Source organism: Dermacentor variabilis, chromosome 1, assembly GCF_050947875.1.
Source record: "Dermacentor variabilis isolate Ectoservices chromosome 1, ASM5094787v1, whole genome shotgun sequence".
Taxonomy (NCBI): Eukaryota; Metazoa; Arthropoda; class Arachnida; order Ixodida; family Ixodidae; genus Dermacentor; species Dermacentor variabilis.
Window position 1 is genome coordinate 37,631,979 of NC_134568.1, and position 13,457 is coordinate 37,645,435.

At 45.3% G+C, this 13,457-nt stretch overlaps 1 protein-coding gene across 1 annotated transcript in view; it reads right to left on the bottom strand.

Moving 5' to 3' along the window:
• Positions 1-4,657: 4,657 nt before the first annotated feature.
• Positions 4,658-13,457, bottom strand: part of LOC142570897 (uncharacterized) — a 61,728-nt gene continuing 52,928 nt past the window's right edge. The window contains exons 4-5 of the mRNA XM_075679202.1: positions 11,256-11,363; positions 4,658-4,956 (exon numbers count right to left, since the gene is read on the bottom strand). Of these exons, the coding sequence (XP_075535317.1) occupies positions 4,850-4,956; positions 11,256-11,363 (215 nt within the window). The 3' untranslated portion in view covers positions 4,658-4,849. The remainder of the gene's footprint in view (positions 4,957-11,255; positions 11,364-13,457) is intronic.

The following is a 13,457-nucleotide window of genomic DNA, read 5'->3' on the forward strand; positions in this document are numbered from 1 at the left end:
ATCGAGGAAAAGCTTTAGGATATAATAGCGCTTTCAATGCTTTCATCTTAATTATGTGAGGTGTAAGTTTGCTGTCTTTCTTAGTTGGCTTGTCATTTTTGGCCCGTGGAAACTTGGCAGCGGGGTTTGCTAGTGTGGTCCCGCACATCTAGACGTCTGCATAATCATCTCAGTTTCCAACGCATCTTCGGTCACACCAATGCATTCAACTGCTCAGCTTTGCCACGGGCGATTGCACAGCGGAATGGTCTTCATGATAACGTCGCTGACATTAACGACCCATTAACCTTCAGACAAAAAATCAGTGCATATTTGGCTAGTACTTAGCTAAAAACAAGTATCTGTTTAGTTTTGTTACTTTTAACTTCATTGTTATTTATTTATGTAAGCATTTGTTCTAAGGATGTTTGCTTTACTGTATACTGGAAAGCTAACTACTCTTCGTTTACCTTCCTTTCTTTTTACCTTTGTTTATTTCGCGTTCTTTGTTTATTATTTGGTTCTCGTTCTGTTCATATTTATGTAAGAAAAGCTATGTTTTTGCTTCAAAATTTTTATCTGTACCACCCCCCTCATGCAATACTCCTTCTGGAGCCAGTGAAGTATATGAAATAAATAAATAAACACAGCATTGAATCCTTTTATGCTGTCGAACCGTTCTCGAAATGAACACCATCCTAAAGTTCTTATGTAGCCCTGCAGGCTGAGCATTCAGCCATGCATTCACGACCTGCGAAGTGTAGCTTGGACACTGCCTTTCGCTAAACACACACACAAAAAAAGGGCTCGTCGTTGCCTTATGATCTTGGCCACACACATCCACGCATGGATACTAAAATGTAAGCAGTCACACGCACACACATGTACCTCTCGTTATCGGGACCTACCGAAGCATTTCTGGTCTTTTTTGCACCGCAGTATGGCTGTAGAAGTAGACATCTTGACAACTGTTTTTCGCGAACAGACGCTGCGGCTGGGCTGCGATTGATGTCCCGTGATTGTAGTTTGCCCCTGTGGGACTCGAACCTTTTCACCATGCGTCGTTTACGTTCGTTATCTCCGGACATACGGATGCACCCCCCGCCTGGGTTACCACGACTTGGACAGACCATGCTGTACCGTCTGTGGCTAGGTGTTGCCATTACGAACTCATATGCTTTCCTTATTGGAATGGCCAAGAGCCCCACGTGCGACACATGCAACAGCGAAGAGACGCTCACACACATTATCTGTGTCTGCCCGCGATATAGTGCCAAGAGACAATTGATGTGTAGACTACTGGACCAGTTGGACAATCGTCCACTATCAGAACTCAAAGCTTTAGGTCAGTACTCCCAAAGAACAACTGCGCTGAAGCCCTTACTCGCCTTATTAAGGTTTCTGTGGTCCACGGGCTTCACGATAGTCTTTAAGAATGGCGCCCCCTACCTCTCTGTAGCGTACGTGGTTTCTTCGTACTCGTCTCTCTTTCTCTCTATGTCCCTTCCACTCTCTTTCTCTTTTTATCCCCCTTAACCCTTCCCCCATACAGGGTAACCAACCAGAAGTATCTCTGGCTAACTACCCTGCCTTTCTATGCACCCTTCTCTTTGTCTTGACAACAGCGCGTGAATTCGGTTAGGCACTGGTGAAAATTGAAGAATGAGCTGTTGCCGGCTCAAGCAGGTCTAGCACCCACTTATTTCTACACCAAGAGAGATCAGCTTGTGGACAAAATTTGTTTCTGTCACCACTTTCAATAGCTAATTATTAATGGGAAAATGAGGTCCCTTCAGCAGCCATGCCTCGATAAAAAAATTTCGGAGTCTTCTGAATAGAGAAAAATGTTCGTTCTCGTGATAATGGCATGTCGAAGTGAAATTTGGAATCAATATATATGAAATATATATTTTTAAGAGATGAATTCGATCTTTCGACCCGCGTTTCCTTTTGAAAGTGCTATTAGTTCACGGCAGGCCTGAAAGAGTTGCGATTGCGTAGGCGGGCGTATAGCACTGCTTGTTTTGTGTTTCATTGTGTTTATTTTTATTTTTCTTGTTCTTGCATATTTCAGATTTTTTATTTCTAGCGTAAACGACCTAGTGACTAAAAAAAAATTTTGTGGTTTTGTGTGCCGAAACCACCGTGTGATTATGGGGCATGCCGTATGGGGGACTCCGTATCAACTTTGACCACCTGGGATTCTTTAACGGGCGGCCAATGCACGTTACACGCATGTTTCTGCATTTAATCGACATTGAAATATCACCGCAGTGCCCTGGACTTGATCCCGCGCTCTCGGGCTTTGCACCGAGTATGTCGGAAGATTAAAATGGCTGAATCAGGTCGCTACCTGGAACGCTGCTCAGTTTTCCGATTGCTGCAAGCTTGCCTTGATTTTAATACCCACGAAGTCGAATAATGAAGTGTGCTTGACTAAGTGGGCAGTAAGGTACAATACGAGAGGCGTTATGAGTTGTTCTACCGAGTTCCTGACCAACAATAAACTTTCAGTCGTACCTTCCCATTGCGCACCATCATATATCTTAAAACCAGGAATCAGGCTAGCTGAGGCAGCCTATAGAATATCTTCCTTGGGTAAATCACGGTGCTTTCGCCGCGAAGTTGGCGACGCGGGATGCTGTAGTGGACGGGTCCTAATTAATTTTCACAACCTAGAATTCTTTAGCAGGCTTCCCGCCCACCTGCCGCTGCTGCTCAACGACTGCGGAGTTCTTCTGCTGGGAATGACGTCGTGGGTTCGACTCCTGGCTGTGGCTACCACTTGGCGGACGCAAAGACTCTCGTGTACTTATAGTCTGGCTCGAAAGAAGCGGAAAAGCTAGACAAGCGTGTGAATGAGTGCACCAGACCAGGCTCATGAAGAGAAATGTTTAAGAGGAGTACGCGACAACGCTATTTACATTAAAGGGTTCCAATTTATCCAGTGCGGCTGAAATACCTTTACCGAGGGTATAGGCGGTGTCAATAATCTGACAAATTTGTTGTCAGCCTTTTTCTCGTTGCTATTATTATTACTAACACTCTTATTATTACTCGGGGACCCGTTAACCATGCATAACTTCAATGGAGTCACGGCTATGTCAGGGCAGCATTCTGAGGGCAGCGCATACGCTACATTTTAAATCTGCTTCGCTTGAACGACGAAATCAGCAGCTGTGCTGGTAGTTGAGGTCGAACCGTCGGTGCATACATGTGTATGTGGTCAGAATGTGCCTGGTGCAGTAATAGCAGTGTCATTCGCTTCAGAGCCGGGGACGAATGATTGACCTCATTTGTAATTCTGGCAATGGCAATGTTCACTTGAGGATGTAGCGGGTACTACATGAGAGATTAAGGCTCCGCCGCAAGTGTATAAGCTGACGGTATCCACTCTTGATGAGCGCTAATCACTCGTGAAAAGGCTGCTTGAGGTCGCTATGCTGGTAGGGAAACAGGGAACAAGGAGGATGTGCCTGCTGCGGCAAAGCTAGGGAAACGATGGAGCATGTTTTATTAGAATGTGAAGATATCTGCTCAGTGGTCGATTTAGGCACCTCTGGCCTCCTTCAAGCCCTTGGGTTCAACGAAAGCAGAGGGAAGTAAAAATGTCCGCTATAGAGATTAGTAAGAGGCGATTGGAAGATTGGTGGAATAAAAGTAGGGAAACGGCAAACAACGGATGCGTACAAAAACAAAGTTCACAATAGGGGTTCCGAAAGTTTTGCTGAAGGAATTCATCATGATTTTCTTTCTTTTTTTTTCCCTTTTCTTTTTTCTTTTTTAATATAGGTAGGACGTTAGGCAATATAATAACAATATTTTGGTGGCGTCACCCACCACCCGGTTCCAAAGGAGACGCTCATAGCATCAATCCATTCATTCAGCTAAGTGGTGGTCAGGAATCCTCCACAGATGGAGAATGTGCATTCTGAGAGAGTCGACAGCTACGTTTGTCTGGATCGTACGGTCTCTCGCTATGGCAGTTGTGCTCGTGTTTAAATGCGCCGAGGCAGCCTTAAACACGTGCCTAAGGCTTTACCTTCTATGTCCTCCAGAGCACTCAGCGCACGTGCACTCAGTGCCCACTGTCTTCCCCTTTTTCTCTTTCTATTCCCCCTTTCCGTTGCCCTCAGTGTCGGGTAGCAAACCACACACTCGCCTGATTGACTGCCCTGCCTCTCCTCTCCTTGCCTTTACCTCTCTCTCTCTGTTTCTCGCTCTACATTTTGAAGAAATGTTCATGTTGCACACGCACACTCTTTGCTAAACAATTTATCCAGCACTTCTATTAGGGCACAGGAAGGGTATTTATAAAGCAGTCTGTCCGTAGAAACATTGCTATCACGTTATTCATTATTACGATACCGTGATTCGTATCCCTAGGCGTCTTAATATCAGCTGCTTTGCTTAACAATTATTTCCTAACACCTAGAAGCAGCTTGCTTTCTTTTCTTCTTCATAGGTTTTAGTTAGGGTGCTCGGGGGTTGGGCAACAGAGTACGATATCAAAAATGTACTCGTGAAGGTTCCTTGTTGTGCTTTCTTTTTCTTTTTTAAGTACGCCGATATTTCATGACATTATAGAGCTGTGACACAGATAGCCTCATCATTTGTCATATTTAAATATGTATAACACGTGTCCGCTTGCTGCACTATCGTATTTCACCGCCACGGCAATGATTCCCGTCTGCGACGTTGTAGGGGGCCCTAACGATGCCGAAGTTTTATTGACGATGAAAGAGATTTGTTGTGATAAGCGTTCAAAGAAAAAGTATTTTCTTTTTTTTAACATTTTATGCACGCGGAAGCACTTTAACCCGCGCTGCCGCGAGCGTTGTGTACTTGGCTGCCAAGCCCCCGTGTGCTTTCAGGCCCATTTGCAGCTGCACCCGCTTCCGATGCAGACACCCTTGACACCATCGTCCTGCCGGCGCCTCCCTGGGCAACCTTCGACGCAGCTGCGCTTCTCGCATCCTGCGCAATACAAACAGCAGTACGTTTACTTGGGGTTGGTCTCAAGGTATCCTTGTTTCTTTGTACGATTCGATATCTTCAAACCTTTACTTTTACTCCGGGAAACAATATGGCATAAAGGAGAGCGAGACGGAGGCACGTACGCGTGCCCAATCTCCTGATCGCCGCCCCCTCCTCCATTTCACTACCAACTCCTTCATTTCAACACAATTTTACGCTCTATTCGGGTCTTGCACAAACTACCACTGAAAGTCAAAAGCCGCATGGAACTTATTCAAGTGTTCAGGGCAATCATGCAATGCGTGTAGAGCACGTGCCCGCAATTGTACAGCGAGCTACAGAAAAAGAAAATCAAAGTTTCCGCCTGCCCTCGATCCGCTCCGATTCCGCGCGTACCTTTTTAATGTCGTCTGCCCGCGGTACACTCGTCTACTTCTTCTTAACTCCAGAGTGTTTCTGTGACATAAGCAGTGCGACAATAGCGTAATTGAAATATACCACGCGAATATGAGCGATTCTTGGCAAGAGGGAGGCTTCGAGCTGAGTTACAGTAGGCGGTGGCACCCAGTGTAACCGTGCAAGCAAGAGAGGAAAATATCGAATTTTAAAACATGCAAGCACTTGAAGGTGATGATGATTTGTAGCGTTTAATGGCGCAAGGACTCCTTAAGGACTTCACTAGAGGGTTTCAGAAACAAAGGGCCCAAGGTTAGCGGACGCTATTGGCCAGGCGTACAAAAGAACACAAAGAGAGTATAGAAGTATGCAAAAGGCGTACAAAGGAGTTCTTTCTCTCTTTTTTTTGGGGGGGGGGGGCGCTAAAGCTGCTTATGGAAACGCTTGCTGAAACGTCATACGCTACCTCAGGCAAACCAGTAAAAGCGCTGGGCAACACAATAGGTGGCATAATTTAGTTAGTTACTTGACTAGATGGTTCAGTCATGCCTTTCTATACACGCTAAGCGGCATATACTGACTTCGATCAAGCCACTCATGTATACCTCAAGATCTTCAGTATAGCTTATCTGTAAAGCTTCATACATAGCATAGCATTCCTTACGTGGCGCAATCTTTTTCTGACCGCCTCATATAGAATAACGCCTTGTTATTATAATCCTCCTTAACTTGGACGACTCGAATTACGTAAAAATTTGGGCGGCGCCGATATTTTTCAATTAATTGCTACTTCGTCAATACAATAAACCTCGCTGCCTCGGCAACATACCTGCTCGAAAATCGCAAAGCCTGCAGTAGTCCATGTATTATTGCCTCTTTAATACGTACAGTGATGGTATTCACTCTCTGAATGAAATGCAGCCGAAGGCCTCATGAACACGGGCGGTCAAGCACGCATGTCGCGCCGGCGGTGGCAGTACCAACTAAAGACTCAAAACTACGTGCACTGGGCAGCGTACCCTCCACCGCGCCCATCGCGTGATGCCTTCCGTACTGACTTGCTTTCTGAACAGTGTTCGCGCTTTCTGGGACAAAGAGCAAACCTTCCAAGTCTTTACTTTCCTACTCACACCTTGCGCGCGCGGAAGTCAGTGGACATGGAGCAGCCGCGGTTTTCCCCTTCTTGTTTACTTCGGAGCAAGATGTAGCTCTCCGTGCTGCACTCCTCTTTTCCGTTAGATTCGCTTTCTCTGCGTGAAAGCTCCGTCATTGGGCAAATCATAACCTGCTTCAACGACACTGAGATAAATCATGACGTACAAAGTGGTGGGAGTGAGCGCCACCTCCATTCTCCGTGACAAACAATACATCGCGACCTACAACCTTGACATAAAATGCCGGCTCAGAGGCATCCCTAAAGCGCACATACCTCTTTATGGAATAGGGCATGGTGTTCAGCGGCTCTGAGATTTCGTTAGGTTTCTTATATTTGACCTACCACTTTCGCCTTCAACTATCTGTGTGCCCATTATTTACCAATAAGCCTGAAAGCGTGTGTTCTACTGTACGTATGCGCGTCTCCTCACCATTCATCCCTCAACATGGACCAAACGTGGCCATGGTCCTCGTCACATCGCTTCATCGACGTGTTACAGTGCGCGTTCGCATGAACTGCCGTTTGTGGCTGGGCATAGCTTGTGAACGGTGTGGCGCATAAACAAATACATTGCATGGTATTACGTGATGCATAGGAGGGCAACAAAAACAATTTTATGCATCGCATTTAGTTGTTTAGCACGTAATTGTTCGCTTCACATAGATTCGAACAAGTGGTGGGTTAGCTTTGTTGAGAACCGATTAGCGACAACGAGTCCCATTATTTCCCCTCTCATACCAAGAAAAGAAAAAAGAGAAAAGAATAAGCTATCGCCTGGACGCTCGCGATGCTAGACACCGGAAAAGCTGGAAAGGACTGACAAAAAAAAAGCTGTGTTCATATACATCGTTGCGGTAAACGTTAAACGTTAAGCAAAGTAACGAAGTCACCGCATTACGGCTTGAAATGCAGTTTTACGTTAACAACGTGCAATACATGTGTGCCGTTGTCAATGCAAAAGTGACAACATTGGTATAAGTGAATGGTGCAGCTACACTCTAAAAACAGTTGCACCCTCTCGGGTGCATATTTGCCACACAATAATCGTCACCTGCCTTGCTTGCGTTTCCTTTCTTGAAAACTCGGCGCTCGCAACTTTCCTGTCGAGAATGCTCAGTCATGCTGATAACGCACATGCCGTTCGTTCCTGGGAAGTACCGGGCTCGCAGCGTTAAAAAAATGAAATGCGGGCAATACCGACGACGTTTATCGTTGTGTGGCAAGATACAACCCAATTACAACCCAAAGGGCGTAATTTTGTTTTAGAGTGCACTCTACACTATAAAAAGAGTTGCACCCTTTGGGGTGTACAGGCCCCGACAAAAGGGGTATACTCCACGCAGCGGGAGCCGGAGCAGCGGCACACTGCATCGCGACGCCATCTACAGGCGGCATCTGGGATCGAGACAGCCCATGGGTGCCCTTTATTATCGGCAGACATGATCCCAGATGCTGCCTGTAGATGGCGATGCGATGCAGTTTGCCGTTGGTCCGGCTCCCACTGCGTGGAGTATATCACTTTTGACGGCGCCTGTACATTTGCCACACAACGATAATCGTCATCTGTCTTGTCCGCATCTCCTTTCTTTAACGCGGAGAGCCCGGTACTTTCCAGTAACGAACGGCCTGCGCGTTATCAGCATAACATAGCATTCCCGACAGGAAAGTAACGAGCGCAGCGTTTTCAAGAAAAGAAATGCGGGCAAGACAGATGACGATTATCGTTGTGTGGCAAATATACACTTCAAAGGGTGTAAACTTTTCTTAGAATGTACACTCTTAGAAAAATTTACACCCTTTGGGCCTTATCTTGTGCCACAACGATAATCATCATCTGTCTTGCCCGCATTTCCTTTATTTAACGCTGCGAGCCCGGTACTTCCCAGTCACGAAGAGCATGCGCGTTATCAGGGTAACGCGGCATTCTCGGAAGGAAATTATCGAGCGCCAAGTTTTCAGGAAAGGAAACGCAAGCAAGGCAGATGACGATTATTGTTGGGGGACAAATATACACCCAAAAGGGTGCAACCGTTTTAAGAGTGTAAGAAAAGTTTACACCCCTTGAGTCGTATCTTGCAGTAACGAACGGCATGCGCGTTATCAGCATGGCAGAGCATTGCCGACAGGAAAGTAGCACACTCTAAAAAAAGTTTGCACCCTTCGGAGTTTATATCTTTAATTATATCAACGATAATCATCATCTTCCTTGAAACGCCGCGCCCGCTACTTTCCCGTCAGGAATGCCATGTCATGCTGATAACGCGCATGCCGTTCGTTACTGGGGAGTACCGGGCTCGCAGCGTTAAAGAAAGGAAACGCAGCAATGCATATGACGATTGTCGTTGTGTGGCAGATATACACTCCAAAGAGTGCAAACTTTTCTTGGCGTGCGGGCGCGGCGTTTTCAAGAAAGGAAACGCAAGCAAGGCAGGTGACGTTTATTGCTGCGTGGCAGATATACACACTAAAGGGTGTAAAATATTTTAGAGTGTATTGTTGTGAGGCAAATATACACCTTAAAGGATGCAACTGTTTTTAGAGTGTATTTTATCATTGGCGGATATAGTTATGGGAGGTGTCCTGCGCAGTGAGGCTGCTATCGTGTAATAGAAGTATGTGCAAGAAGTTGGACGGTGTCAAGAGCCGCAGCTTCGAATATCGGTGTTTAAGCATGCTCGTTTCCCACTGATGATATCACGTTGTACCCTGACGTTCAACGAGCAGTCTGTTCCGAAGCTGTGAGTCAGGAGTCTAGCTCTTTATTGGGCGAACTTGTGGCGAGAAGTACAAGTAACACTCGGTGCGCAATAATTTCCCTGACCGACGACTGCGACGACCGACAACACTGACAACATTGTACGCCGTTATTATTTATTTATTTATTTTTATTATTTCACAATACTGCCGCTCTCAGCCGAGAGCCTAGCAGACGGGCGTGAACACTTTCTTTTCCCGACATAAATACACGTGTGATCTATACAAAGAATGAAAAAGCAACAATATTCAACAAAATACAAAGGATAAGGTAGATAAGCTATACAACAGAACACTAAACAAAGCAGAATAAAATGAACAACAACCGGGGCATATCATAGTCAAATAAAAAACGCGAAGTATTTGGAAACAAACGAGTGTATACATTGTTTTTCTAAGCACTGTTAGTTTAACATAAAGAGAACACGGAACAAACATGAGAAATCGTTAATAATCTCTTGTCATGAGCTCCAGTTGTGAAACGAACAGGGATAAAGAATTTGTCGCTGTTAATGACGAGTTAAGTTCATTCCATTCTCTGATTACTCGAGGAAAGAATGAGTACCTGAATGCGTCATTAGAAAAGGAATACTCGGTTAGCGTATGTTCGTGTTGATGCCGTGTTATTCTAGATTGCGAATATGAAATGTACCGGGTGATATCAATTTTATACTGACGGTGCAGCATTTGAAACAGAAATTTTAGTCGACCTTGTTTCGCTCTCATCGATAATGTGTTGAGGCCTGAGGAAGCTAAGAGACGTGAAGGTGATCTGTAATAGCACATGCAGTTTTCTAGAGAAGAAAACGTCTCCAACGCAAACAAATTGTTGCCGTAGCTAAGGAAGCGGCCGTCGTTAGTTGTCAGGCTGGAAACAAGACGAATCTTCCATCTTGGAAGAACTTGTACAGAGCTTCAAAACGCACTTCTCACTCGCCCGGTTTCTCGGTGCGCCGGCTTCTAGCTTATAAGAGACAGTGAACAGCAGCGATAAAAAAAATGATTTAGGCATTAATGCTCGCTCTAGCGAGGTTCCACAGACATGTTCCGAAAGAGAGCTGACACGGAGAAAACAGGTGCGTGTGACAAACACAGCGCACCTGCGTGCCCATGGTAAATGAAGGCGTGGCCTTTATTTATTATTTTTTAAGGACATCGCAACAATTGAGCGCGGCGCCGGCATGGGCTGCCACCGTGTTCGTCCCTTCTCGAACAAGTGTAGGCATGCACTTAATGGTGGCGTCATGCTGCATTTTATCGTCCCCGATAACATATTACCATCAGGCACATGCATCACTTCACCTGTATACGTCCCTTCAGTGTGCCTGGATGTTGCATCCTTGATGTAGTCGACAATATGCCACCTGAGTTCTGAGTTTGAATTCCGGCATGCTGTCTACATTTTTAACACGTTTCAGCTGAGTGCTTTGCAGAACATGAGATCGCACGTCATTACTTGCTTCATCGCGGGAATTGCATGTATTAAAGCTTAAGGAACGCCGCCTCATCACATTCGCCGCTCTTAAATATATCACGTTTGCATGAGCGCAAGTACTGGCGCTTCTTTGCTTCTTCCGTGAACAAGTAAATATCTGTACAGGGCTACATTTTCTCGCCATGCTCGGAAACTGTAAACTTAGGGGCAAACTTTGGCCGCTAGGAAACCAGCTGTGTCAATAAATGGGCCTGACCCACACACCGTAGATAGACATTTCTACTTGTCATCGATGCATTCTTGCATTTGGAGATCATTTCTTTTCCTTCTTTTTTTCTTGTTCTTCTGACCGCACGAAATTCCACGATGAAATTCCATGATTCCACGGTGTGGTGGTCATTTTCTTGGCTCTGCGACATAATTACCTACAACGGCTCTGAATGGTGGCTGTCATTAAGTCACTCCGAGTACTTAACGCCGCGACTGCTTTATAAAATTGTCCGACAAGTCTACATACATTCCCAATCGCAACTATAGTGCCAACATTTCTTAACTTACGGTCTTCGAAGAGGCAGAAGCATTCTCTCGTGAAGCAGGCGTTTTTCGTGGACAGTGTCACAAATTTCTCGCGCGCGCATTTTTGGTAGCAGTCCGACACATTGCACGCTGGAAGAAAGAATACGAAAAAAAAATTGTGATAGTCACGAAAAGAAGTCATTGCACTCTCGGTGCGCATGTAAACTACGCCATAAACAGTTTAACCCATGTTCGTTTGTTCAAAAATGTTGGTAATGCAGGTTTCTCTCGGTTGTAAATGCCATTTATACTTGTGCAATGGCCGCAAGTCTTTTTCTGAGATTTGGGGTGAAATTTGCGGTTGCGGCTATTACAGGAAGAGAAAGACATGAACATTTTCTTTCGCAATTATTTTCACTGGCACTTGCCTTTGTTGAACTAGAGTAATCGTTTGTACTTGCTCTCGTTATCCTTTGCTATTCCCGCAGTGCGGCATCTGCCAGCTGGAATAAATGGTGACTCTCCACAGACCAGCGACGGCAGCCTCTCGGAGGCAGCCGCTAAATCTCGGAGGCTGTACTTTTGCTACCTGGAGGCTCAGAAAACTCGGCACGGCTGCCACCGTGCCGAGTTTGCCACCGATAAAAAAAAAAGGAAAACAAACTTCGGCACTCTCGCAACACTCAACAGATAACACTGCCAACCTTCTCAAGAATCAAGGGTGCGGTCTATAAATATGGGTCATTTATAAATATAAATGTTCAAGGTTTCTTCCTGCAAAGTTCTGGTTGCGGCATTTACATGAGTGCCGCTATTACACGCGTATATACGGTGAATGATGTTTTTTTTTTACTTACGCCTGTCGTTCTCGAAACCTTCAGCAGCAACATAACACTTTGACGGCGAAGTATGACCGTGGACAGTGACACTGACGGCGAAGTATGACGTCATTGCAAGACGCTGACAATGTACGTATCAGTGCCTTTTACGGAGCATACATACTTGATCGCTGCGCAGCTACAAGAAAAAGTCACGTGTGTGGAAGGTACGTGAGAGATATCATAACCATAAAATTTCAAAACGTGATGTAGACCTCATCGTACAAATCACTATACTGCAGTATTTTAGCACTCAACGGAAGCATGAATTATGCATAAAATGAGACGGCACCCCATAGGTGCCTTCGTAGACTGTTACGCTAATTGGATTAAATAACAGGCGTTTAGATTGTTTGTAGCTTTATTCCATTGAAAATGACAAAATCGTTGCAGTATACTGCTGCATTGAATTTCGACAGAGGAACCACTTTGACGTTATACTCTAGTATGTGTTAGGCTTCGTAAGAGAGACAGCTTTATTCCATTGAATATGACAACATCCTTGCAGTATACTGCTGTATTTCATTTCTGCAGGGGAACCACTCTGTCGCTACGCTAATGTATGCGTTAGGCTTCGTAAAAGAAAGGCAACTCGTGGCACTAGCCATTTAGTAGTTTCGGATACCCCCTCTTTCTTTTGGACGGTTTTCATTTCGTGCGTGTTTTTAATGTTCAGCGGGAACGCGATCTTATGCTATGTCTATAACATTGATAAAATGATAGCACGATAATATCATATGTCGATAACATCACTAACCCCACCTCGTCTTTTAGGTACTTTTTCAAATGCGCATCTCTCGGTTCCATCTTGTCTCCTTACTGATTTATTTTGCGTGTGTTTGTCACGTCGAGTCGTAGCACTCCGGTCTTCATCAGTAAGGTGTTCCTGTTTGCTCACTAGAGGCATTGACGTACCTGGCTTCTGTGATGCAGTCAGCTACAGAAACATTCGCGGAAGGCTCTACATTTGCGACGAATCTGAGGACGTCTCTGTCCGTCATATATATAAAAGCCCGAGCCGGCGTACGCTCAGCATAGCTCGACGCTGTCACGGCAATTGATGTGCCTTACAGGTCTCCTCACGTGCGACAGTTTTCTGAGAGCGTTTCAGCTTTCTTAAACTACTTTGTGTCTTCTTGTGTCATGCCCCTTATGCCCGCCCACCAAAGGTCTCTTTGAATTTCTTCTCCTTTCGTTAGCACCTTCGTGAACTTCCCGCACCTGTTTTTTTTCTCTTCTATTATAGTTGCGCGGCCAGCGGCGGCTGCATACATGCACTGTGTGAATTAAATTGTCACACTCGACAATTTTCTTCGTGCAAGCTCTATGTCTCGCAACGGTTTAGCCAAGAACTGTCCTTGCTTTC